This window comes from Macrosteles quadrilineatus, unplaced genomic scaffold (genome assembly GCF_028750875.1).
Source record: "Macrosteles quadrilineatus isolate MER2022 unplaced genomic scaffold, UCM_ALF_1.0 Scaffold_3__2_contigs__length_128488019, whole genome shotgun sequence".
NCBI classification, from domain to species: Eukaryota; Metazoa; Arthropoda; class Insecta; order Hemiptera; family Cicadellidae; genus Macrosteles; species Macrosteles quadrilineatus.
In genome coordinates this window covers 4,115,004-4,140,648 of record NW_026542596.1, presented here as the reverse complement: position 1 = coordinate 4,140,648, position 25,645 = coordinate 4,115,004, and the positions used below count along the sequence as shown (strand labels likewise).

The 25,645-nt window shown below is 34.9% G+C and overlaps 1 protein-coding gene across 5 annotated transcripts; it reads left to right on the top strand.

The window, feature by feature from the left end:
* Positions 1–1,983: 1,983 nt before the first annotated feature.
* LOC128990561 (tumor protein D54-like) lies at positions 1,984–19,441 on the top strand. 5 transcript variants are annotated; one of them, XR_008490542.1, is made up of 8 exons: positions 1,984–2,362; positions 7,943–8,055; positions 9,800–9,948; positions 11,498–11,557; positions 12,521–12,580; positions 16,248–16,410; positions 16,900–16,989; positions 18,305–18,432. XR_008490542.1 is itself a non-coding variant. In XM_054412983.1 (7 exons), the coding sequence occupies exons 1-7, from the start codon at positions 2,011–2,013 to the stop codon at positions 18,425–18,427; spliced, it is 1,020 nt and encodes a 339-aa protein (XP_054268958.1). In that variant the 5' UTR covers positions 1,984–2,010; the 3' UTR covers positions 18,428–19,441. The 5 variants fall into 5 exon arrangements, 4 of the variants coding, with proteins under 4 accessions (XP_054268958.1, XP_054268960.1, XP_054268959.1 ...); XM_054412983.1 differs by lacking the exon at positions 16,900–16,989 and having other exon boundaries at positions 18,305–19,441; XM_054412985.1 differs by lacking the exons at positions 11,498–11,557; positions 16,900–16,989 and having other exon boundaries at positions 18,305–19,441.
* The last annotated feature ends 6,204 nt before the right edge of the window (positions 19,442–25,645 follow it).

Sequence of the window (25,645 nt, the reverse complement as noted above, 5' to 3'; positions counted from 1 at the left end):
AAGGGCCTTGGTATTGTCAGTTTTTGATTATTGTCTTCCAGCATACGGAAATAGCATTACATACAAAAGGCGACCTAAATAAATCCAACGACTACAAAATGCATCACTTAGATTTATTTATAATTGCGCGAGAAGAGATCACATAACTCCTTACAGAAACACTGCAAATATTATGCAAATTAAAGATAATTGTATACATCAACCTCCATCCTGATACGTAAAGCTATAGAGAACGGCAAGCCTGAGTACCTGTGTGAGAAACTTCTCTCTCGCCGAGATGTCTCTGTCCGCAGCATGAGACAGGACAAGTTGTTGCACTTTCCTAGAGATAGGCATGAGGTGGGGAGGCGCGCCTTCTCATACTTCGGCCCTACCATGTATAATGCTCTCCCCTCCCCTATCAAGTTATACGGGCCAACTCTTTGAATACATTTAAAAAAAAGGTTAGGCCTAAAGGAATATTTGCTTGGTAAAAGTAGTTCTATCTAAAGTAAATGTATCAATTCTCAATCCTGGAAAAACTTTTTAGCAAATTTTAACTCGAGTTGAAGCAGATCGTTTGGCATTCATTAGAAGTTTTATCAGTTAAAACTGAGATCAGAAATAATGTAAATAAACCTTGACGACGCAAATAGATATATTTAAAATTATTTTTCCTACAGACACCCGACAAAGTTGGCTTCCTTGTACTGTTTATAGTACAGAAAGCTGCTAATTGCTGCATATTTATACTTTGCCGTACGGTTTATACTTTGCCGTACGGTTTATACTTTGCCGCACATCAGGATTCCAACGAAACAACACAAAACAGCGTGGTTCTATTATGCACGTAATCCGTGTACGCTTGGAAATAGGTTGGCAACACTTAAAGATAATAATACTATGAGCAGCTGATTGACGATTATAACTACGATTTAACCTGTCATTTCGTGTTTATAGTTTCGGTATTTCTGAACTTTCTGTACTTTTCTTTTAAACGTTTTTAAAACATTCCTACCATCTTAATAAACAAGAAAATACCTTTAAAGCATTTTTGTTAGGCGCGGAAACCACTTCAAATTACAAAAACATACGGAACTATATTCTCAAAACGCGGAGCACATTTCTTGCCGAGGAAAAATAGCGGAGTGATACGGACCGTGGGTACTACTTTCACTAGGGCACCATTTGTGTTGCCAGCTGAACCTAAAAACGTGTTGTATAGTGTTTGAAAGACTAATTATTTATATGCTTTATAGTGACTGTAGGAAAAATATAATGTGTAACACAAGTGAAAAAGGCCTTTGCTGCACTCGAGATCATTCCGCACTTGCCTACGGCTCGTGCGTAAACATTGCTCTCGTGTGCAGCAAAGTGCCACTTTCACCACTAGTTACACAAATAACTATTCTAACAAGTGTTTAAACAACAAGATGTAACTAGAATTACTTGAATTTAAGCATAAAGTTTTCCTCGCGGCTCATTGAACCGCACGGATTCTCTAGTTTTAATTTATTAGTAGGCCTATTAAGGACAAGAGTTGTTTTGAAAAGCAGAAATATTGTATCTCAAAAACGCTTGCTAAATAAAGACCTTTTTATTTATTTATTTATTATTATTATCAATATTTCAATAACCCCCCCCCCCCCCTTATTTTCTACCCTGTAGCAGCAAACCTAAGTTCTAAATATGATGTTCCTTTTTCCATTTTTCTCCCGTTTGAATTCGTGAAAGTTAACAGGTTTATGATCATAAATCCAAACAAAACCCCATACTTCCCCAAAGTGAGATCTTTAGTTGCATGTGAAAGCTTTTTTCACAGCCGCCTGAGATGGCGAGGGCGACGGCGCAGCTTGCAGCGCAGGCGCATTGACCAGACCAGTCAGCTCAGCAGTACAGCGCAGTCACGGTACCGTTGGCCGCGGTGGAGGGGGAAGTGACGTGGAGGTAGTTACCTCACCTCATTCCGCTGCTTCCCTACGCTACGGACGCGAACGGCTTCGCTACAGTCGACAGGTGATCGCTTATGGGATGGGAGAAAACACCGCGACATCCGGCGACGATACGGAACCAGCGTCCCTCGAGTACGAAGAGGACTGCTACTACGCTTACGTCTCAAAAACGGACACACCGAGCTTTGACGAGGACGTGGCCGAAGAAGACTGCGTTTTTGTCATCGTGGAGGAAGAGTTCGACGAACCCACAAGTCTAGGGTTGGAGGAGACGGACCCGAGGAGAGTCGAGGCCGAGGTGTTTGACAAAAAATCGGGACGGAACAAATGGGTGCGCGGAGTGAGAGTGAAATTCGAGGACCTCAGCAAACCGTACTTGGCGAAAATCACCAACCACAAAAACTATTCCAAGTTCCTACAGCTCGTTAGAGGTAAATTAATTGTGCCAGATGTTTACTTTTTGTACCCTAACTGTTGTGTAGCAAATAGTCCGATAACTTTAAGATAGGAAAGTAATTTTTATTATACCTCACACGACACACTATCATACAAAGCAATTATTGTAACATAACAAAGGTACCAAAATCATCACTTACTGTATCCGCTTACTCATTTAAGTCAAAGTAAATGGCATTTTCTTACTGAATTTATCGGTATGAGCCGATAACGTTTAGAAGTGTGGCGGTGGGTTTGATTCACATGCTATTTAAATGTGAATTATTTTATTCCGTAACAACCTTTTGGCACCTTCAAAATGAAACCTCTCCCAGCTTTCTGCAGCCTCCCGTTCACTCACAATAATTCAATTGTAAAATTTTGGGTTTACGGAAATAGATATATAAATAGGCCAAAAATGACAACATTGATATTACTGTGGTAGCCGTCTGAACTGCAGATCTGTGTACGTCAATATTGTAACAGCTGTGGCCATTGTTACCACTGAGGGTCAACGGCGGCGCGGCGGTCGTGTGACCTTGGACGTGTCAGCTGATAGTTTGTTTACATAAACCTGCCATTGGACCCAGCTGTTCCTGAACATTAGGCTAAATGATCATGACTATTGAATCAAGTAGTCAAAGAAACTTCATTCACTACTCCTTCACTCCTATTTGGGTGAACATTCCCCATATCATCAATTTATAAGTATTGATAGACTGGTAAAGTAAATTTAATTCCCACCTATTACAACCTCAACAATAAATCATTTCATATTTGTATTATTTTTTACTATGTAATAAAATCAAAAACAAAAATGTGTATGTATGTTCTCAATTTAAAAAAAAATATTATTTTAGCTTTATATACAGCTTTGTATTTGACAAACAGATTTGTATTGGGCCTATCTGGTTAAATAATATTTTTGGGCATTAACTTAATTAATAATGCAGTGTTTTAAAGATCTAATTAAGCAATTTTATAAATTATCTTTTGTTGGAATACTATTGTATTGGTCAGATAGGTTATAAAATGCAACATTTTGTGATAGTTTGGAGGTAGAACTACACTGTTACAATGAGTTTGCTTGCTCAACATTTTCAAGTGTTTTCTAACAGTGTACAGTCTAACATGCTATTATTTACATTTAAACATGCCAGCTCTAAATAATATTAAGCTTTCCTAACTTTCTTCCTAAAATTACACTTAACATTTATAGGCCTATGCCTCTTTATTGACTGAATTATTAATAACTAGCAGTTGTGGCTCCGCTAACAACTATTATTTTAAATGGTAATTTGTTCTTTACGAGAAATAATAAATACCCCCGCTGTAGCAAACCTGCAGACTAAGCAAATTTCCATTTGCCTGATTAGATTTTAAATGCCTCCTTAAAAATAACACATTTATCCCATTTAAATATAATTAGTTAGACGAGTACATTTGCTGCAACAGGGAGGGTAAAAAAGGTTTTTTTTGTTAAATGTTATTAGTTTAGTAAGAAATTAATGCATTTTCCAAATTCGATCAAAATATGTTGATAAACAAGTAAACCTCAACAACAATTGACTTATTCTCCATAAGAATAACATGGGAATTCAAAATTTACAATCTTTTGGAATTTTCTCCGTAACCATTAGGCGCACAACAACGCTTCAATATACTAAATTATTTGTTTTTTAAGCTCTACAAAATGGTTTGGAATAAAATCGTGAAATTTTGGGTTTTTAGGGTCAAAAATGGGAAAAACCTATTTCAACCCCATAAAACCCTGTTCCCATAGCCCGATCATGCTGGTTCGCGAACTCGTTAGAATAAATGTAGGTTTACACGTTTATAAAAAATTTTCATTAAAATCTGATCAATTTTGCTCGAGTTATCGTGCTAACAGATACATATACAGGGTGTCTCAGACCACCCGGCCGGCTTCTATAGCTCCAATATGAAAGCAAATGGAAACCTAATTGCAACTGGAACCCCCTCTTTTGACCCCAAGGAATTCATCTAAATTATTTTCAAACCCAAAAAAGCACCCCAAAGGGCAGATTTTGGGGGGTGGGGGTGGTTTTTGGGAAATTTTCAAATGTAAAGGGGGGTCGTGTTATACCTCATTTTAAAGGTCCTTGAGTCCTGAGTATTTTAGTGGAAAAAGTTTTAAATTATTTTCATCCCTATTTACAGGGTGTTCAAAAACGTACAAAAAATAGACCCTTGAACTACTTTTCACTGAAAAGAGGTGGAATTTCGTGGGGGGGGGGGTTAAATTTTGATAACACTTTAATTGCTAAATGAGCTTTCAAAAACCTCTGCAGCATCAAGAAAATCCTGAACCAAAAATTAAAGAAATTAAACACTTTCTTTGGTAATGTGTGTTTTTCTTTAAAAATCCTCGTCCAGTGGTTGGTTTAGAAGTCCTATTAACACACTTCACAAATGTTTTACATTTGTCCCCCTGGCACATTATTTTTATGTATTTTTTTTTTTTTTAAAGGTTTCATAATTAAATTTTGTCTTGGAGTATTTTTCACCAAGGCAGACACGGTAAAAGCGCCTTTTTACTGGGAAGCTAGATCAGTGGACTCTATGGTTAGACATTTCCATCAAATTGATTAACAGATACTAAGTTTGTTTGGCAAACTTTCAATACTATCAAAATTATAAATAATAAATTTATAAAGTTATTAATACTAATTATGATAATAAAACTGAGTACTACACGCACGGGGGTAGGTACACTAGACCCCCAATGAACACAGTACCGTACTGGTAACACAAGCATGCGTATGGGGGTATGACAGACTACAGACTATAACAGAGCTACTGTTATGCTCACCTGGGTTGCCACCATACTTGTAAAATTACGACAAAATTACCATACAAGGTTAAGGGTTAACTCGTTGCTTATACACTTAAATGAAACAGATTAGATGGAAACATATTTAAGAGGAATTAAATAAATTTGATTCAGTATGTATTTTTATAGTATAGCATTTCACTGATCACTGATTTTTACATCAAAAGGTTTAAATTACCTGTATCCGTCAAGTGATACTAGATTGTAGTTGGTTGACTACAGCAGTTTATGGTTATGATAATAAATAAATGAAAATGTGTTCACTAAAATTGTATTTAAAAATCAAACAAGTTAGACAGTATTTCATGTTTCATTGTGTTCAATGCACTCCGCACTGAGTATTTACTATGTTTAATGTCCACCAAACCTATAATTCTCTCTCATTAGGATTTTGAATCATCATTACTTCAGCAAATGTAAACTTGTATCTACATGTTTTTTATGTTGATAAGATTAACAATGGCCATGAGCTTGGACTCTGTGGTCACAGAGTTACTGAACATTGTGGCTTTGTCTTTAGTCCACGTGGTTTACAGATTAACAGTGTGATTATGTACGATTGTGAGGCTTACCAAGTGAAGGGTCTACCAAATACTGTAGATGTGATTACAATAATTTATCTGTGAGGTGACAGTTGTTTTGTCTTCAGTCAGTGCTGGCTTAGCTGTGTTCATTTAACTGTAAAATGATGCATGATTGTGAAGTTTACTCATTGACAGGGATGGTGATGAGTTTTCCTTGTGACGTTTACAATGGTAAATACAGAAATGGTTAAGTAATGATAGTAGCATATTCAATACTTTTTTATGCGATTAAATGAGTTGCTACAGTTAATTGTCTAGAAGTAAATTTTAGACTTGTATTTGGTAAACAATAAATAAAGAGCAAAAGTGAATATTAAATTAATAAACAGTATCAGCAATCTGACGCATACTTTCTCCATTTAGCTTGTCAACAACCTTTATCGTGTGTAAGCAAGTGCGGTGGGAGTAACTATGATATTTGATAGGGCAAATCACAAAAGTTGCAATAGTTTTTGAACTGTTTTCTTTACAGCAAGGGGGGGGGGATTGCACTATTTTGTTTGTAATGATAAGAACCTTTACAGAGTAATTTTAATCAGAACCGGGGTTTTTTAACAATCTTATTTTCCATTATTTTATGTATAAGACAACAAAGTCCATCTTAGGACACTTAAAATGTAATATTTGTAGACTTTTTTATATGTGCCAATAACTGTGCCAAGATGTGACAATAGCTATGGTTGATGGTGCCAATAACTATGGTTTTTGTATTTCTTTATATTTTATTTTTTTAATAAACTTAAGTAATGATATATATATATTCTTAATACATCCCTGTATTCTCAGTACATTCTGCTACATGTTTAAAAAACGTAGATATTATAAAAAGTATTGCAAAGGAGCTGTGGTAGATTTCTCCGAAGCTTACAGTTAAGGTGCCAATAACTATAGCATTTACCTATATTTTTGTTTTGGAAATTATGTGACTATTGTGATTGTCTTGAAATTTTGGTACAATCTGACATTTGATAGTGTGATACAGTGTAATCAGATACTGCAATGCTGGTGTTTGATTGTGTTGTAACCAGAGTCTCGTGTCTAATTAGTTTTGGCATTTACTGTGAATAGTATTGATTATTGAGCAGGATACATTACTGTTATTTATTTGATATTTTGTCAATTTAATTTTAAGGAGGTAGACCAGGTTTTGCATTTACTTATTTAATTAAGGTAAGCCTAATATAATTTGAAATATAGGTTATACTTAACAATAAAATAAAATAATAATATTAATACTGTAATATGAAATAAATAATTGCCAAATTGTATGGTTAAGTCTTTTAGGCTAAGTTGCATAACCAATTTTGTATGCGTTGACACTATTCATGTGTGTAAAATGTATAAAGTGAATAAAGAGAATTTGATTTGATATTCATATCTACGAGATCCAGGGTAATGGGCTAAACTAAATATGTTTTTATTCAATAAACACTGTTTTCCTTTTTAATAATTAACTAAGTGAGTGAAACCGGCGGTTAATTTTGAGGTTTCAAGCAAAATAATTTAACTATCAATCAATGATAAATAACTCTATTTTTTAACAATTAATTTAGATTGTTTGTTGTTCAGCAGCCTGCTTTAGGTACGTCCGATCTTATCATTTATCATGTCCCATCTTAAACATTTATTTGTCGAGAGTGATACAGTAGATAAATGAGTGATGATGCTTGATGGCAAATCTGTGCGTGCATACCTTTAATTTAAGACAAAAATTTTTAAAATCAGTCAGGTAGAATAGCCTAACAAACTCGGAAAAGAAAAACCTAATTTAACTTAGAAATGGGTGGAAGTTGCTTTTGGGCATAACTCGAAATATACTTCAGATAAATGAATGCCTTTGCTTGATGGCAAATCTGTCCGTGCACCTTTAATACCTGTACCTTTAATTTAAGACCAAACTTATGAAAATCGCTTGGGTAGAAGAGCCAAACCGACTCGGAATAATAAATAAGCCTTCAGAATCAGATTTTCTTAAGTTGTTCGTTAGGTACCTATTTTTTTGGTCACCCAAAACGTCAAACCTCCCAGTCATGTAGATATTGAATTTTCAAGAGGTAACTGTATTTTTAGAGCACATCTAAATCTACAGTTGGATTATATATAATCTGAATGTAACATTATGTGTTATATTTCCCCAGGAGAGGAGGTGGTGGCGGACGTGTCTCCAGATTCTGGGATCAATGAGTTGGCGGGACTCAGTCCGGAGGAACAGGAGAGACAGAAACAGGAGTGGGCTGATGAACTAGCCAAGGTAAACATCATGGGCAGGTGCAGATAGGCTTAGTTATTTATTAATTTTTTTTATATTGTAACAGATAAACCGCACAGCACAGAAAATTTCCTGTGGCAAAATGTCTTGAAAAATGACAGACAACCACATGGTAATAACCTGGATATGAAGCCAAGCCAACACACAGATATGGACCCGTGGTCTAGAGTTCTGTACTGAGGGAAGAAGCCTAGTAACACTATAGCTTGAACAGTTCACTGAACACAGTCCTTGTCAACATATTGATCTCTATCATCAACCCATCGCCGATTTCAAACAGCACATATACAGGGTGTTCCCAAAGTGCTTAACTAAGACTAAGCCATAGTGTTATTATAGAAAATGTTGCTCTGGGTCATTTTAGATTCATGGAACCTTCACTCCCTCCACAAAAAGAGAACAAAATAAGAGGTTTTGGATCCATGGAATATTGCACCTGAGACATAAAGACAGTATATATTCATCTTGCAAATTCATCTAAAAAAATTGTTGTTAAACTTTTTTGATGTACGTTTATCAAATGCGTTTGTTAACCCATTCCCGCCTAAAGACGGGTGGCACCCGTCCTAGGGTGTCAGGTTACGAAAGACTTAAGTCTACTATCATTATTATTGACATACCTAATTTTTCATTTGTATAGTACTCACAACACCATAAATTAGTACACATGCAATTTTGGTGCTAAAATTGTATCAGGCCTATTTTGTGGTTTTGCAGATTTTACAAAGTTTTTTATGTAGAGTTTTTTATGTAAGGAATTGAATATTACTTTTTAATTTGGCCAAGAAATAGATTGAAGTAGATCAATTTAAAGACAAGTGTTTTATTTTATGTGTGCATTTATTTCATAAATTAAATTCTTAATGAGTTTTTTACTAAAACAGTGTAGCCTACATTGGGCCTTTTTTACTCAGTTCTAACTGCATGATACTTACTTACTCAAATAATACTGTATGATAATAACTCACTCAGGAATGGGTTAAGATGTTTTTGATTATGATGGATGTCAATTTAATTATAAGTGAGATAGAGTTGATTGTAAAGAAGGTTTAAAGCAACAAGACAAAAAAGCAAAATTGTGATGTGGAATAAATCTCACTCAATTATCACCCAGCTTGGATTGAGAGCATAGCACTTAAAAAAAGAAACCTGAAATTATGAGCTACAAACTGAAGTTATTTAGCTGTGGATTAAGTAAATAAGACTTGAAAAATAGGTAGATATATATGAAAATGTGAGCTTTTTGCTCTTGCCGTTTGGTGCCCCAGAGCCCATCACATCTGAGTTCCTTAGTGAACTGCAGCCTCCCGTCTGAGCTCCTCCTGTCCTGAGGCAGGTGTCCGCCCCATGTCATAGTTCCGAAAGTGCTTTCCCTTACTTCATTCAGAGCTGTGCAGTCAAAAAGTAGATAGTCCGTAGTCTCCTCAGACCGCCCACATTTCCTGTCACCATTTTTTATCCTCAAGCGATGTAGGTGCAATCTTAGGAAGCCATGATCCATGACATTCCTTTGATCTGTCTTAGTTGCCTTCTGCCTAATCGTAGAACGTTGGAGACGACTGTCTGAGAAGAGAGTGAGCTCGCTTAGCCTGTGATACTGAAGCCTCGTCTCTCTTCTCATGAGCCAAGACTAACTAACATCTAATTTTTCTAAATGTTATAGTTTTGCCAATGAGTAAATTACTTTGGTTTGAAATGCCTAAAAATAAACGCACATTTGCAACAGGTTGAGGAGGAGATACAGACCCTTCGACATGTTCTCGCCTCCAAGATGAAGGCTTCGCAGGAACTCAAGCGCAAGTTGGGCTTCAGTGTGTGGCGCGAGTTCCAGGACGACATGAGCCAGGGTATCCGCAATGTCAAGGAGTCTAATGTGTAAGTTGTGGTCAAAGTTAGAGTAAGCGGTAAACAAAGTTATGTGTTAATTGTTTCTGCTTTAGTTTATCATCTCTACAAATACTTGCTTTTGTTATCAGTTTTTTACATTATTTATCTTTATATGATTTTTATGTTCTTTGTTTTATCTTATTTAATTTTTAGTAAGATTATTTATTAAGTATGCCATGAAGACATCAACCTGCATCATCATTCCTGCATTGTATACGGTTAATAATGCATTACTATTAAAGTGGCAAATACTCGTTTCTACATTATTTAAAATGTTATTAGGGTATTACTGTAATCTAACACATCACTGAACTCTAAAATAACTTTATTGATGAAAGGAAAAAACTGTTTAGAAATGAAGAAAGTGTTGAAAATGCTGACGTTCAAGTATAACTAGCCTACTTAATTTAAAAAGGGGCAGAGCCTAATTTTGATAAATATAAATTTTATTTAAATGAGATAAAATAAATCAGGGGATTAGGAAAATTCAAAGTACGCTACATCCGTGGATGTATTTTTGCATTATTAGATGACATAATTATTTTAATAAAATGGTTTTTTTCACCGATATATGGAACCATAATATATTACTATACAGGGTGAAGCAGACCACCAGTACACAACATAAAGCGGCAAAATTATACAAGGTAGATCATCGGTAACAACTTAAACCCCCCCTATTTTCACTCCGGAAATTTGGGGAAGTTATTTTTAAATCTCCCAAATCCACCGAAAGGGTCAGTTTTTTTTGGGAGTGGGGGTAATTTTTCAGGGTGTCCACCGACCGGGAAAACAGGGAATTATGCGTAAATTTTTTGAACCGGGAATTATGCGTGAATTTCGTATTTTACCGGGAATTTGCCACGATCGCGCATGAAGATGACGTTTCCGTGACCGCGGGAGCAGACGATAACGTTTCCGTCACCATGGGAGACGACGATGACGTTTCTGTGATCGCGGGAGACGACGATGACGATTCCGTGACCACGGGAGACGACGATGACGTTTCCGTGACCGCGGGATACGACGATGACGTTTCAGTGACCGCAGGAGACAACGATGACGTTTCCGTCACCGCGGGAGCAGACGATAACGTTTCCGTGACCACAGGAGACGACGATGGCATTTCTTTAGTCCGATGCAAATCTTTAGTCCATACATTGATATTTTAAAATTTACAAACATTTGCAAAATTGAATAAAATTTTTAACAACAATTATTATCATTTCTTCAACCTGTGATTTGTCTCAATGAATTTTGCATCTTGCTTTGTGGTGAAAGATATAATTAGCTTTTGCTTGTTAACTGTTAGGTTTAAAACTCTTGCAATACGTTTGTTCTGTCAATGTTCCCGAGATTTGATTTTGTAATGACAAAAATTGGTTAATTTTCTTTGAGAAATGTAGTGTATCCTCCTTAAAAGTTGCATGTGAAAATCTCAAGTTAATTGTGTTTTACTTCTTTTTGTTTAGTTTTTTATTAATTTCATTATATTTTATTTTCAGTTTTGTAGCGCTTGAATAATTGTTTTTTCCAGTTACCAGAATGTAGAAGGCACCATTTCCCAGATTGGCAAGGCTGTCACTGAAGCACCTCTGTAAGTTATCGCACCTCCAGCATTTCCTTCCTCTCACCTCCTTCCAAACTTTGTTTTACCACTGATTAGGGTAATTTATTTGAATTGATCCAAAATCAATAAAATATTCATGTAATCAAATAGGAAATTGATTACATGAACATTTAATCACCCCTCCAAGCCTGGGACCTTAAAAATGTCGCCCAACAGACTGTTAAAACCGTGGAATGCAGTTTCAAGTATTGTTTTGGTTGAAACCCTGAAATTATTTATAAATTTTATACAAAACTATTAGATATGCTTTAAGTCTTTTGTCCACTAAAACCCCATCAAAGAAAGTTAAAAATTGATTGATCGACTACTCTGCCGAAGGAAATAGGAAAGTACTTGCTAATTAGAAACGTTTAACTATGTTTTTTTTTTTTTTTTTGTTGGTGGTAAGGTTTTTGTTTTGGTCCCTCCTCCCATCTGATTCTAAATCTTTAGAAAAACTGCAAAAATTGAATCTATACAACTTTTTAGCCTTTTAATATCATACAGAGTGTAATAAATATATGTAAAATGTTTTCTTTATAAAAATTTTTCACATTTTTATGTTTAAAGATCTTTTGAGAGAAAATAGTGTAACTACCAAGCAAATAAATTTGATATTTTCCCCAATAATTTAATTTATGTGCCAAAGTTTTAAAAAAAATGTTACTCTTCCACGTTTTTGCTAACCTAGCTAATATTTGCAACTAACTTACTAAATTCCACCTCTCTCTCTGCTTAAAAACACGTATTAATATCTGTGATTCTGTTGTTAGTGTTGTCTGCCCTTTACCGTTTGCAGTTACTAAACATGTCTCGTGGGATCCTAACCTTCATCCTATCCAATATTTATTACCTTTTTTTTTGTTTTGGTTGGTGGGGTTTGGTTTATGTTTTGTGGTGGCGGTCATTTTGAGTTCACATTATTTATTTGGTTCTTTTGTTTCATCGCAGTTACCATAATGTAGAAGAGAAGGTTAGTCAGGTCAGCAAGGCAGTCACTGAAGCCCCAATGTAAGTTGTTTTGCCTGCCAGCCTAAACTCTAAGAGTTCATTTTGAAATTGTAGTTAAACATTTTTTTAATTTTATATTAAAACCAAAAGATTTTCCATGTCCTGCTGACCATTTCACTTTTGGGTTATGTTTACTATACTTGAAATAGTAAAATGGTTTTGTTTTCAACGCTAGTGGCATTTTATGATTGAGAAATTTTGTTATACACTTCTAGGGGAAAGCTGTCCAAACCCCTGAAATTTTAGTGGACATTTTAGGAATCAAATCCATCCCTACCACAAAGTCACGACTGTGCAATGTTTGTGCACAAGTATAGTGAATGGGTGGCAGAAACCAATGTGCTGATTATAGGAAAATCATTAAATATGATGTTTTATGCAATGACAGAACTGCTGTACAGCAGAGAAATGCGTTATAGTGTTTGGGGATGTTCTGATTGAAAAAAATACCGTGTACTAAGATAGTGGCGATAGCGCCAATGCAAAACCTTTGATACTTTCTGGAAGGCCCTCGTATGTTCATTCAATCAGGCTAAGCCAAATGGGAATGTCTACATTTTGGCACTTGGTTTAGGAAAAGATAATTTTTAAATCAGTAATATTCTCTGGTTTTTTTAATTTTTTTATTTTAAACTACTGATGGAATGCCAGTTGGCTTAGGTGTAACCTTTTCACTTTTTCAGTATTACAACCAGTCCCAGGTTTAGGGTGAATTGCACTCTAGGCTACAAACAGCTTTGATACTTTAATACTTTTCAATGAAATGACGACCATACAAAGTAGGTATTTTAAGCCAAGTATGAATAGAGATGAGTGTAGGATGAATGGCGCGATCTTGTAGTCTTGTTAGTGACTAAGGCCAACATATTCCTTAGACACAGCTGTTAATTAATAGCCCATACAGCTAATGGCGACTAAGGGACCTACAGTTTATAGTGGAATTTGAACCACATTTTTGCCGTGGTATTAACAAATTGGTCTAATTATCAGGATAGTACTGCAGAAAGTTGTAGTACTCACTAGTGCGGACGTTAATCCACACCAGGGAGTATTGTATCCACAGTAGGCTACATGCCTATAAATATCCACAATTTGTGATATTTTCTTTGCCCCCCCCCCCCCACCTCAAGTTTGGTGGGCCTCAACAGGCAGGGAGGTTTGGGGAAAACATTTAAAATTAAACTAGCTAAAAATGTTTAAGGGTGTTTGGTCGCAAATTTTCATGTCTGACTTTTTGTTATTGTTTAATTGTACTAAAAATTAGAAATACAAATATATAAGAAAAAAAATTTTATTTTGAATATCAAGCGAGATATTGAGCTTGAAAGTAGTAAATTTTTCATCTTTGGTACCAATTCACAGGGAGAATGGGTAATGCGATTCTCATCAAAATTTGCATTCAGGTGTGGAAAAATAAGATAATAATCACTAGCTATTTAAAATTAAAAATTTAAAAAAAAATTAAAATTTTATTTTTTATAAATTTTTTAAAAATTAAAAATAAAAAAAATTTAAAAATAGCTGTTTGTTTTTGGGAAAAATGTATCTGTATGTTGGAATAAAAAAAAATTTGATATGTTAACTCGTTTGGGCTGTGAATTCGTACCTTTGATGCCTTGCGCTGTCGGAGCACTACTCGTTGAGAGTTTGTACACTAACACCGGGGCTTTAGAATACTTTAACATCACGTAATTATTAACATCCTTTAACATTGAAAGAATACGTTTATCGTTGTATTCTAAAGCCCCAGTGTTAGTGTACACACTCTCAACGAGTAGTGCTCCGACAGCGCAAGGCATCAAAGGTACGAATTCACAGCCCAAACGAGTTAACATATCACATTTTTTTTTATTCCAACATATGGATACATTTTTCCCAAAAACAAACAGCTATTTTAAAATTTTTCTTTTTAAATTTTATTTTTTTTTAAATTTATAAAAAATAAAATTACAATTTTTTTAAATTTTTAATTTTAAATAGCTAGTGATTATTATCTTAATTTTCCACACATGAATGCAAATTTTGGTGAGAACCGCATTACCCATTCTCCCTGTGAACTGGTACCAAAGATGAAAAATTTACTACTTTCTAGCTCCATATCTCGCTTAATATTCAAAATAAATAATTTTGTCTTATATATTTGTATCTCTAATTTTTAGTACAATTGAACAATAACAAAAAATAAGACATCAAATTTTTGACCAAACACCCTTAAGTGCTACTTGAGATTAAAATATGTATAGGTTATGTGAGAATAACTTGGTGTAAGCAGAGTAGTTTTTGTTTTTCCTAAATTGAGTTTTTCTTTAGAGTGTAACATTACAAAAAGCTATTGAAATAATATTGTAAAAAAATTGACATTTGGTGCCACCAAAGATTTTTCTGTTTGTGGTTTACCACATTCATCGTATACGAAGTGGGGTCTGGTTACAAGATAAAAAACCAAGAGCAAATTTAAGCACAACTCTCTAAAAGGGGATGAACATTTGAACTGATGCATCAAGTCAAACTGGGAATGGAACAAACTAGAGTATAAGTTTATCTACTTCTTAGACAAAAAATATTATAGATTTGTAATCCCCCCTTTTACTAATAAATGAAATGAAAATGGGTTATTTATCCCGATTTAAATTAAAAATTAGAAATAAAACAGAGAGCGCGATACTAACTAGTAAGTACAAAATTTGTTGGTTGAAATCTGCCGTGCTTATGGCATAGGGCTACATGGGCAGGTGCCTATCTTTAGGCCTGGTTGTTAAACAGAAGAAGCATTTAACTTTGTAAATAGCTCAGCATAAGGCTTGCTATAGGTGGTTGGGTGTAGTTGGATACTTTTTTCTCATTTAACTCATAATGTCCTATGTGATAACATTTGATAGCTAACTTATTTACTTGTCCTTTAATCATTATTTAGTAAAGAAAAGGAGGTAGCAATCAGATAAAAGTTTGTCTTTGTTTGAACAAAATGCCTGCCAATCTTAATAAATCAATAAACCCAAAAGTTTAAAACGTGTCTGAATGGTTACAAGTAGGGGTGCGAAGCAGCAAAAATTTGATGATTCGATTAAAAGAATTTTCTATTCGAATCGATGCTTGTCAATGGAGTCATGAAAGCGTGAATTTTATGATCTTGTGATCTTTACAGTTACGTTCTGCGATCACGACCATAAAAGCTCGGCTCGAGCTTAATTTTCTGACCTTATGCTTGAACTTGTAGGCCAGAGTCGACTAGGCTTAAAACTCTAGTTGCTCACACATCGTCTAACATGCAGAAAAGAGCACTCAATATATTAATATTCTGGTTCCAAACCATGAAGCTGATTTGGTAATAACAATAATATTCACACACTCACAAATAAAATAAAATAGACCATCAATTTTGTCTGAGAATTCGAGAAATCATGAAATTGTACTGATATTTTGTTTTGCCTGCCGTACCATTAGAAAACTTAACATTTCAGGGCTGTGACTATAGGGAGTCTATTGTAGTAATTTTTTAAAATGTCCAGCAAAATATTCATACTTTGTTTAAAATCAGTGCAGTTTTAATATAATTTTTGTGTAGTATCTTGCTTGATCTTCTACGTAACATTTGCCGTGGTGGAGTGTATCAGATTTCACTGGTGTTGGTGTACTATTTATATATAAATTTGGTATTTGATTTCAGATATCAAAAGACTGAATCTGTGATAAAAACCACCGCTGAAAAGACTACTTCGCTCCTTGGTGGACTTGGAACTGGATTTACGTCAAAAATTGGAGCTCTCAAGAACTCTGATTCTTTCCGATCTTTCGAAGACAAACTTGGCTCAGCATACGAAAACGTTAAGGTATCGTGTAAATTAATATATGTCTCTGTTCAATTTGGAGAGTTTAAAAAACTTTTTTCCAACTGCTAATCTAAACCTCCCTTTTACAAATGTTTGGTCAACAGAAAATCTTCTTCAAACATAAATATTAACTGTTAACTTATTAAATTGTTTATAAACTTGTAAACTCCTATAAAAAAAGGAAATCATTAGTTGCCAAAATGTTACTTATATTCCTGTCAAATATCACTTTCACCCTGTGTATTTTAGATAGCAAATATTTTTTATCAGGGTTTAGTTTTCCCTTTGGAATAATGTCTTTTGGTTGCATTACATATAGCATTTTTATATGTTCTTGTCTGCCAGTGACAGAAACCTGATAGTCTTGGTAGGATGCTAACAATGTTTGGTTACCATCTTCATGATTTAAGGTTAATGCTGAACTGAAGTTAACATGCATAATTTTTTTAAGCATTCGTTGTAACTAATGTCTCTATGTCACTGTTCTAGACTTCCGTGACTTCTATTGTAGACTGACGCAATTGCTTGCCCAGGGAGGATTAATTCTAGTTAATCAAAAATTGTTTAGGAAAAATTAAGGTCAAATTTTTTTCATTAATTTTTGTTTTGGGAAAGTATTTGGAAGATAACTTTACTAACAGTTCACAAAGTGTGTGTGTTCTTTAACAAATAATTGTAAGTGGATGATTCTAAATGTTCTGTTGGGTGTATTAATAGTCAAAGGTGTAACATAACTGAATGGGATTAAATTTTTAGTTCGGGATGGGAAGGGACAGGATTTTTTCCTGTGCATAAAAAGAAAGTATTGAGCATTGCACGGCAACGCACTAGATCTCATAAATGCAGGTTTTTTACACTAATTTGTAGTATTTAAATGCAATCAGGAGGCTAAAATTTTGTATAATTAAACAAACCCGTATATTTGCCTGATTTTACTTCTCCTTGATTTTTATTATTTAACTAAATCATCCTAGTTATATAATTGTTTTTTAATATTGTTGTCATATTCAAACTGTTGTTCAATATCTTTATTTCTGATCCTGTCTAGTCTTGTTTTTCAGTAAATAATCACTTAAAAAAAAAAAATCCAATAGTACATTTATTTATATAAAATATGCGTGTTTTAAAATTGTGTATTTTTTGTAGTATACTGTTATGGCAATACAAAGAAGGTAAAGGTTAAAAATATAAAAATGATTTGCCGACCAATTTTTACACTTTTTGTGGTACTTGTGTGATTAACTGTGTGAATTTTTATTGTTTATTAACCACTTGCTTTATTATAATTTTTACAATATTTATTAACTTGTGCTTCTTACACATAAATTTAACTCTGGAAATTAATCGACTGATGAATGCCAACAATTTCTATGTGGGAACAGTCCAAATCCTGGTTCTGTTTAATCTCTACTAAGGGGCTCATGTCAGAAAACCCCACAATTAACAAAAAAACAATTCTCTTTTGTAATTTAACTGTAATTGTGAAATACAGTCTAAAAACAGTTGACAGCAAAGTATCTTTCAAACAAGTTTTTCCTCATTTTATAGTGATTTTACAATAAAATTACATAATTCAGACCATTGATTTGATTTTTAATTGTCCATCCATTAAATATTGAAGGGTTATCTTCTGACTTCGCATCTGACATGTTCTGTCAACACAGTGACATTCTCAAGCTCCAATTAATAGTAGACGAAATGGAAATGGCTAAAGAAATTTCTCTGCATTGACCAAACGCATCAGACTAGTTAAAGCAGACTGTTGGAAGTTAATGTTAAGTGTAATATTCAGTAAGTTGACATTTTAGTTGCAGAAAATGGATTCTTACCATTAATTTTCATTAGGTTATTGAGCGACTATTTACTGTTGACCGTTGGATTTTCCTTTGTGCAGACTAAAGTGACAACATCCCGCTCCAATTCCATGGTCAGTTTTGATGAAGCTCTCCGTGAAGCTGAGGCTAACCGCAAGTCTCCGGCGACCACCCCCACCATCAACGAGGAACGCCCTTCCTAATCCCCCTACCTCTCCCCCTCCTACCACCACCTGCGAGCTGTGCACTCAAGTTACACTACGGAGCAGAGCTACCGATCCTAGCCTACAACTTAGGTAGACTACCATAACTACATAGGTTAGCTGGGTAGACTAAAATTCCATCCGCTTAAATGTTGCAACATAAAAACTATGTTAGTAATAATTGTTAATAAATTTCTTGTATTTGAAAGTTTGAATTTCAACCGTTGCTCATTTTAAAATCGCTTTGTGTTTAATACCAGTGTGTATGATGCAAGTGTTAATTAATATGTAGGAAAATAATTACAATTAAATTGAATGCCTTAAAGCCTAACCACAACAGGATTGTTTTTTTTCATCTTTGAGAAAATATAACTGCTTTTTTGTACTTTCTCACTTAATATTTACACATGTTAATCTACACACAAAAAATAATTTTGTTTTGAGTGCACTGTACCTGTACGTGCACAGCTCTGCTATCGAATTTCTGAATAATTGTATTTATCTGTAAATTGTGTATATCCCGAGTATTGATTTGCAATATAATTACTTTGTTATGTGTCACTTAGCATTCCAGTTTCCTTTATAAAAAATATTTATATTATATTATATTTGTGTCCCTGTTACGATTTTGTGTGGCGTTTGTTAATGATTTATGATTTTTATCATGTATGTTTCTGAATCTGCCCCATTTTGTGTATCGTCTATTGTACTTTTAAATTGTATAGAAATATTGTTAATTTTCACATTGCATAGTTGTAAAACAAACCACAGATCATTTTCTTGTATTAGCTTTGTGAGGGTTGCCTCTTTCATGTGCCTGCAGTTATTTTGAGCTTTAATTTATTACATAAAGCCTCATCTTCACTTGACCAGCTTATAAATTGTAGCAAAAGTATTTATTTTCAAAGTACTTATATTTTCAAAAATACAAATAGTTAATAAGAATAGTGAGGACTGGGCTACAATTAATTTATGTTTTTAAGATATATAATTTTATTCAAATAGAATGTGATATTCAATATTCCATTGGTTTCATTTTCCCTCTTCTTGATTGTTATTCCTTAAAAATACAATCTCTCTTGTGCTTTCAGTTCTAATAGGTTTACAAGAACCGTAACTAATTAGGAGTTGTAAAAGCTCTCAATGTCTCAGTTGGTAGCGCAACGACAGTGATGTCTTGGGTTCATATCCTGATGGCACCATTTAAAATGTATCGGTACTAAGATAGGTACAAGCTGATGTTTTCATCACTGACTCATTTTTTAACCTGTTTTGCCATTTTTTTAAATTAACCTACTGACAGTCATAATTTAGCTGTGAGTAGAGTTTCGTTGATAAGATAATAGTACAATAAGTAATTAACATGATTTGCTTTATTATTTACTTGTTTTTGACTTTATTGTTTAATTTTTTGCATATTCTATTCTAATATTTGAAAGTATAGTTTACACGGCTGACGATGTAGAGCAGTGGTTCCCAAACTATGAGTCGCTGTTTGGGAGGAGACCAAACATATAAAAATGTTTTTTACTGGGAGTTGTAACTATTTCTCATTACTGAAACGGTCTGGTGAGCACCAGAAAAGTACCAAGCGGGTAGCAAGGGGCACAGCTGTAAATTAAAATATTCAGAGTTTAATGTGATTAACTCTTGTTGTCTTGTAGCTTTTTTTCTCCTTGGGGGCTGGGGTAGCATTACCCCTTACTACATTAGGACCTGAAAGATCTTTTGTAGCACCCTTTTAGATTAGTCCACCAACTGAAGTCTCCTTGCAAAGCGTATCAATTGGTGCACACCCACTTCTCTTATTTCAGTAGGCATCAGTAATGCCTTTCCTAGGTATTTCAACCTCTTCTGGGCTAACGCCAGACATTCCATATGTGCTCAGCGGATCCCGCTTCGGAGAGGCAGAATCTGCACTGATCCGTTTGTCTAAGCCCTATTGTTCTGAAGTACTTCTTCACATGGCCATGTCCTGTAAGGAGACCTATCAAGAGACTTATTTTTGGAGGTCAAAGATGTTTCTCCATTCCTTACTAAGAGGATTGATGAGAATATTTGATTGTCTTGGGCCTGTGGTATTTTCCCATACACCCCGGGCTAGGATTTTTCAGATTTTTGATCGGCCTTTGCTCACTGGAACTCCACAGCATTGTTCAGGCCCGACAAGTTCGGACTTCGCCCCCTCGTCCGCCAGGACGTCAGCCCTTTTGTTGCCTTCATGCCCAGCGTGACCTGGGATCCATGCAAGTTGTACTCTGTTGTGTTCACCCAAGGTCTTCAGGGCGTTCCTGCAGCTCTGCACAACTTTCGATTCCACTACGCAAGCGTTGAGAGCAGCTTGGCTGTTTGAGAGGATAAGAACTCCTCTCCTCTTCAGACTTTTATCCAGCTGCAGTCTCGCACAATGCTCTATCGCCATCGGCCTTTGAGAGGTCGGTTCCAATCCCATACACTCCAAGTCCGGACCTGCCCTCCCTCCGCGATCCGTCTGTGTAAAACACCATCGCCGACTTTTTTCCCTTACCTTCTGTCATTTTCCTCTGTCTCCTATGACCACTTGGTAGGGTTTAGCAAAGTCGTCCTTCCTAATCAAGAGATCTGAGACCATCATCTCCACGTCTAAACCCGGGAGTTCCCTTAGAGTTGACATGTGACCTGTCCTTCTCGAAGTAGATATTTCTCCTTTGCTGCAAGTCTTCAGTGCTGTTAGTGCTGCCCTTTTCTTTATATCCAGTCCGAGTGGGAGAGCGCCTAGATTTGACTCCATCACCACTGTCGGGCATGATCTTGTGCCATATACCCATGTGCAGGCAAGTGTTTGCAGCTTAGCAGCTGCCCCAGTCTACTATGCCTTCTGCCACTACACCAGGACTGCGTATTCCACCATAGGCTACTATTGACTACTACTATTGGGTATTGACTGACTAAGGCTTGACTGACTATGGCTTCATATATCCACCAGATCAGTCACGGGTTGAGTCCCCATTTTTAGCCAAATGTTCTTCTGCAGGTGCCCATGGCTCCTGTTCCTTTGTCAATGACATGATCCATGTATGTGCCTGTTCCAAGTCAACTTCTGATCTAAGTATGTCTTTTAGCTTAAAACTAGGAATATTAAACACTATATGTTTGGGAAATAATTATTGTTCCCAATTTTTATGTGTGGATTTAAATACTTAATTTGGACTTTTGGGCGTTAATAATGCTCTGATATCATTGACTATTGCAATCAAGGAAAATGTCTTCAAAGTTTTAATGACCTTTAATTTACAATATTCCAGCAATAGGGAAAAGACCAACCAAGCCCATTAGTTTTTAACCAAACATGTGGATATGATGGTAATGTTTCCACGAACGAGGGAGATGATTAGGAAGTGACCGTGGTTGTTGGAAATTATTTATCACGTTAGTGCCGCGATTACAGAATGTAGTTAGAATGGATTTGTGATAATTGTAATTATAGTTTTAAAATTAAATTAAGTAAAAACTTATTTGTGTGAGAAGGTAACCTCCTTAAAAATAAAATACATAAATAGGATATGTGTGGAAAGTGTCCAATACAAATGGTAGTTGTCAGCATTCAAACTGTGTAAAGTTTCTTGTAAACAGTAGGACTAAACAAAACTTCTAAATCATTTTAAGTTATTAAACAGTAGTGTTTTTGTTAGGTTGTTGTACTTTCAACAGCATCTTTCTCACAATTGTCATTTAATTGTGATTTCCCTGTGTACATAATAATATCAATACATTTTATAATAATAAATAATCATAGCCTATTGGTGGCAAAGCTTGATGGCTTGATGCCCTTGATGGTGAAATTCACATAAAAAATCAGTAGGGAAAGTGGGCGGAAGTTGACATGAGGGATACATTCTTTGAGAGTTGCACCTCCGATTAGCAAATGAACTAATTATTTCTTACTAGTACATAATAAGTGTTTGTCGAATTTTGTGTTTATAAGATGAGGGAATGGCATACTTTAATCGGTGAATGTGAAACACTAACATTCACCTCCTCATATAACATATTATTAACCCAGCTGCTAATTCTTCTACAAAGCATACTGATAAGTTGCAGGTTATGCAAGTTGTTAGGAATCATATTCAACGATGTAAAAACTACTGGATTGCGCTCTCAGTAGCACTGCGGGCGCTGTTTTCGGTCTAGCTCCCCCCACCATCTACTGGCAGTAGCCGACGCAGCCCATACACTCACCATTGTAAAACGCACCTTTTTAAGTTGCTGCTCTGTTTAAATATATAGATATAAAATATTGCTAATGCATGCCAGACACTTTATACTATTCTAAACTTTATTTCTTCTTCTTTTCTTGCAGAAAATAACACATTTAAACTCTTAGAAACCCTACTACATTTGTCCAGTTTTTACCGCAAATCTATGCTTGACATTAACGTGATAAGCATAACTTTTTTATGATCTATTTCGTAAGATACATTGCCATTAAACATTGAAAGAAAAAAATATCGCGTTTACGTCAAACATAACGTTACCATTGCGGCAAAAACTTCTAAAAATTATTCTAAATGTTTATGTACTATTTTTTTCGATTAATAAAATAGAATTTCAATTACAAATATTGTACTTTCTATTTCTCTTTTGTAATCACTTATTATTTTACCATGTACAATTTGGAACTAGCATTATCAGTTGTCTAAAAACATCTACAAAACGGGTTTAGTGAATTTGTAGTTTTAAAGAATTCAGATGGGCTATTTTCTGCAAGAAACAAAACAGACATAAAAGGTTTACTAGTAAAAAGAGTTTGATAAGCGTTAGCAATATTTTATCCCTATAAATTTCAACAAAGCAGCATTTTTAAAAAGTGTGTTTTATAATGGTGAATGTATGGGCTGCGTCGGCTTCTGCCAGTCGATGGTGGGGGAAGCTCGACCGCGCGGCCAACACTGAGCCAGCGATCCATGAGTTGTTTATATCGTTGATCATATTGTACCATTAACATTGTTAATAAGAATTGACTTAATGTTGCAGGATTTATATAGTCTTGGAGGAGCTCCAGAAAGCTGTTGCAATATCTAACTATACATTTGTTGTACAGAATACTCTAATGCAAGGTGTTTTACATAGAGACATGGCTTATCACTATATCCAATCAATATAGAGTATCCAGTGCATTTAGTTAATTAAGGCCAAGCATCACATTACATGTCTGGTATCTGTCAGTGATCTACTGTGTTGATTTCAATTTCCTTGTTTGTTTACTTCACTAATTAAATTACATTTATTGGATTACAAAAGATAGTGGGAACTTTTTGTTGAGTCAGTTCAACCGTACGAACAGTTTTTAGTTTTTAGTTGTTTAACGTACCAGTTGATCGGTTCATTTTCATTTTGTTATTGTTTAGTAAAAAATACTTGAGTCAAAAGATCTGTGTAAAATAAAATAAAGATTAATAGATTTACTTGTAGGCCTACTTGCATACAGTAGAGTCCCGTTAGTCCGAAATGGTTGGTACCGGACCCATTTCAGATTACCAAATATTTAGGATGAAACGTTTGATTTTTTATGTCTTAGTACGCTAGGCACGAGCCCGGGATTGTTTTTCAAATTACTTAAGGCTAGACCTAGTGGCTGCAGCATTATCACTTAGTAAAATCCATTTGTGATTTGGCGGGATCAGAACCCGGGACAAGCTGTACATGGTCAACCACATGGAATGAGTGGCCTGCCTCCCTAATAAACAGTAAATTGAAACATGAACCAAGCGTCAGCTCAATTCATTCAAGTTAAATTTGTGTAATGTATAATATAAAGTCATAAATAAAGTAAGAAATGTATTACGCTAACAAAAAAAAGGGAGGGTCTTTTCCCCAATCCTCCAAACATAACATTGGTTTCCCCCCTTAGGAATTTTCCTGCAGGCTCTTTAGGTTGTACAGGCTGATTGAATACAGGACTAAAAAACTGAGTGGGAAGGCTAAGTGAACCTGATTTGTTGTCTGTTCAAAGTCTGGAGTCTGTAAAAAATCACTGATAGTTTTAGTTTAGTTCCCACAAACTTATATCATACACTTTATAATTAAATACCCGCGCTGCAGCAAACCTGCAGACTAAGCGAATTTCCATTTACCTGGCTGGATTTCTATAAAAATATTCCCTAAAAATTGTCACGACACACAAACTTTCAGATTTTTAATATTAGTAAGATTTGAATGACATTAATTTTAATGAATACCTAGGTTTGCTGCTACAGGGAAGTTATTGAGGTGTGTTTTTTTATTGAAATGATGATAGCGTATCATGAAACAAATAAAATTGCCAAATTTAATTTAAATATATCCATAAACAAGTAAACTACAACAGTTTATTTATTCTCCATAAGAATAAAATGATAATTTTAAATTTAATGTTTTTTTAATTATCTCCGTAACCGTTAAGCATACAATAACGCTTCAATATACAAAATTATTTCTTTTTTTTAAGCTGTACAAAATGGTCTGGAAAGAAAATTTTGAAATTCATGTTTTTAGAGTCAAAAATGGGAAAACCCAATTTTTACCCCATTAAACCCCCATTCCCATAGTTTGATCATGCTGGTTCGCAAGGTTACTTGCTTCTACCAAATTTAAAAAAATCAAAATCATTTTGCTCTAGTTATCGCGCTAACGGACACACACATATATTAATTGTCCCCCCCCCAACTTTTTTCTACATTTTTTCAAATATCAATCCCAGAACACTTCCAAACATTGTACTCAAGAATGTTTATCTAGCACTGTTTTGAGATTATGGTCTTAGTTGTAAATACACAATGTTAAAACGGAGAGATAGAGAGAGAGTGAAATTCTTTATTTGACAAATTATTTTGCAGCAATATACATGTAAGTACTTCATTTTGACAAGGTGGTCATTTCCGGCCACCATCTTGGATTCAAAATATTTTTTTCAAATGTAAAGGTGGGGTTGTGACCCATTATTTTGAACTAGATTTTTACCCTGATTACAATGCCACAACCGTTAAAAAAAATCTTGATCCGTTCCAAGGTTATGAGGGCTTTTTGTAACTTTATTTTTAGCCCATTTTAACATTGTGCATTTAAGACCATAATCTCAAAACAGTGCTAGATAAAGATAAGTATACACCACTAGTCATTGTCAACTTATTTTCACTTGATTAGACGGATGTAATTTTTTCGGCTCCCATCTTGGATCCGCCATTTTGAAATGTTACAAAT

Coding starts and splice junctions, on each gene's coding strand:
- LOC128990561 (XM_054412983.1), top strand. CDS start 2,011: ATGGGAGAAAACACCGCGACATCCGGCGACGATACGGAACCAGCGTCC. Junction 2,363..7,942: donor GTTCCTACAGCTCGTTAGAG/GTAAATTAATTG, acceptor ATATTTCCCCAG/GAGAGGAGGTGGTGGCGGAC. Junction 8,056..9,799: donor GGGCTGATGAACTAGCCAAG/GTAAACATCATG, acceptor CATTTGCAACAG/GTTGAGGAGGAGATACAGAC.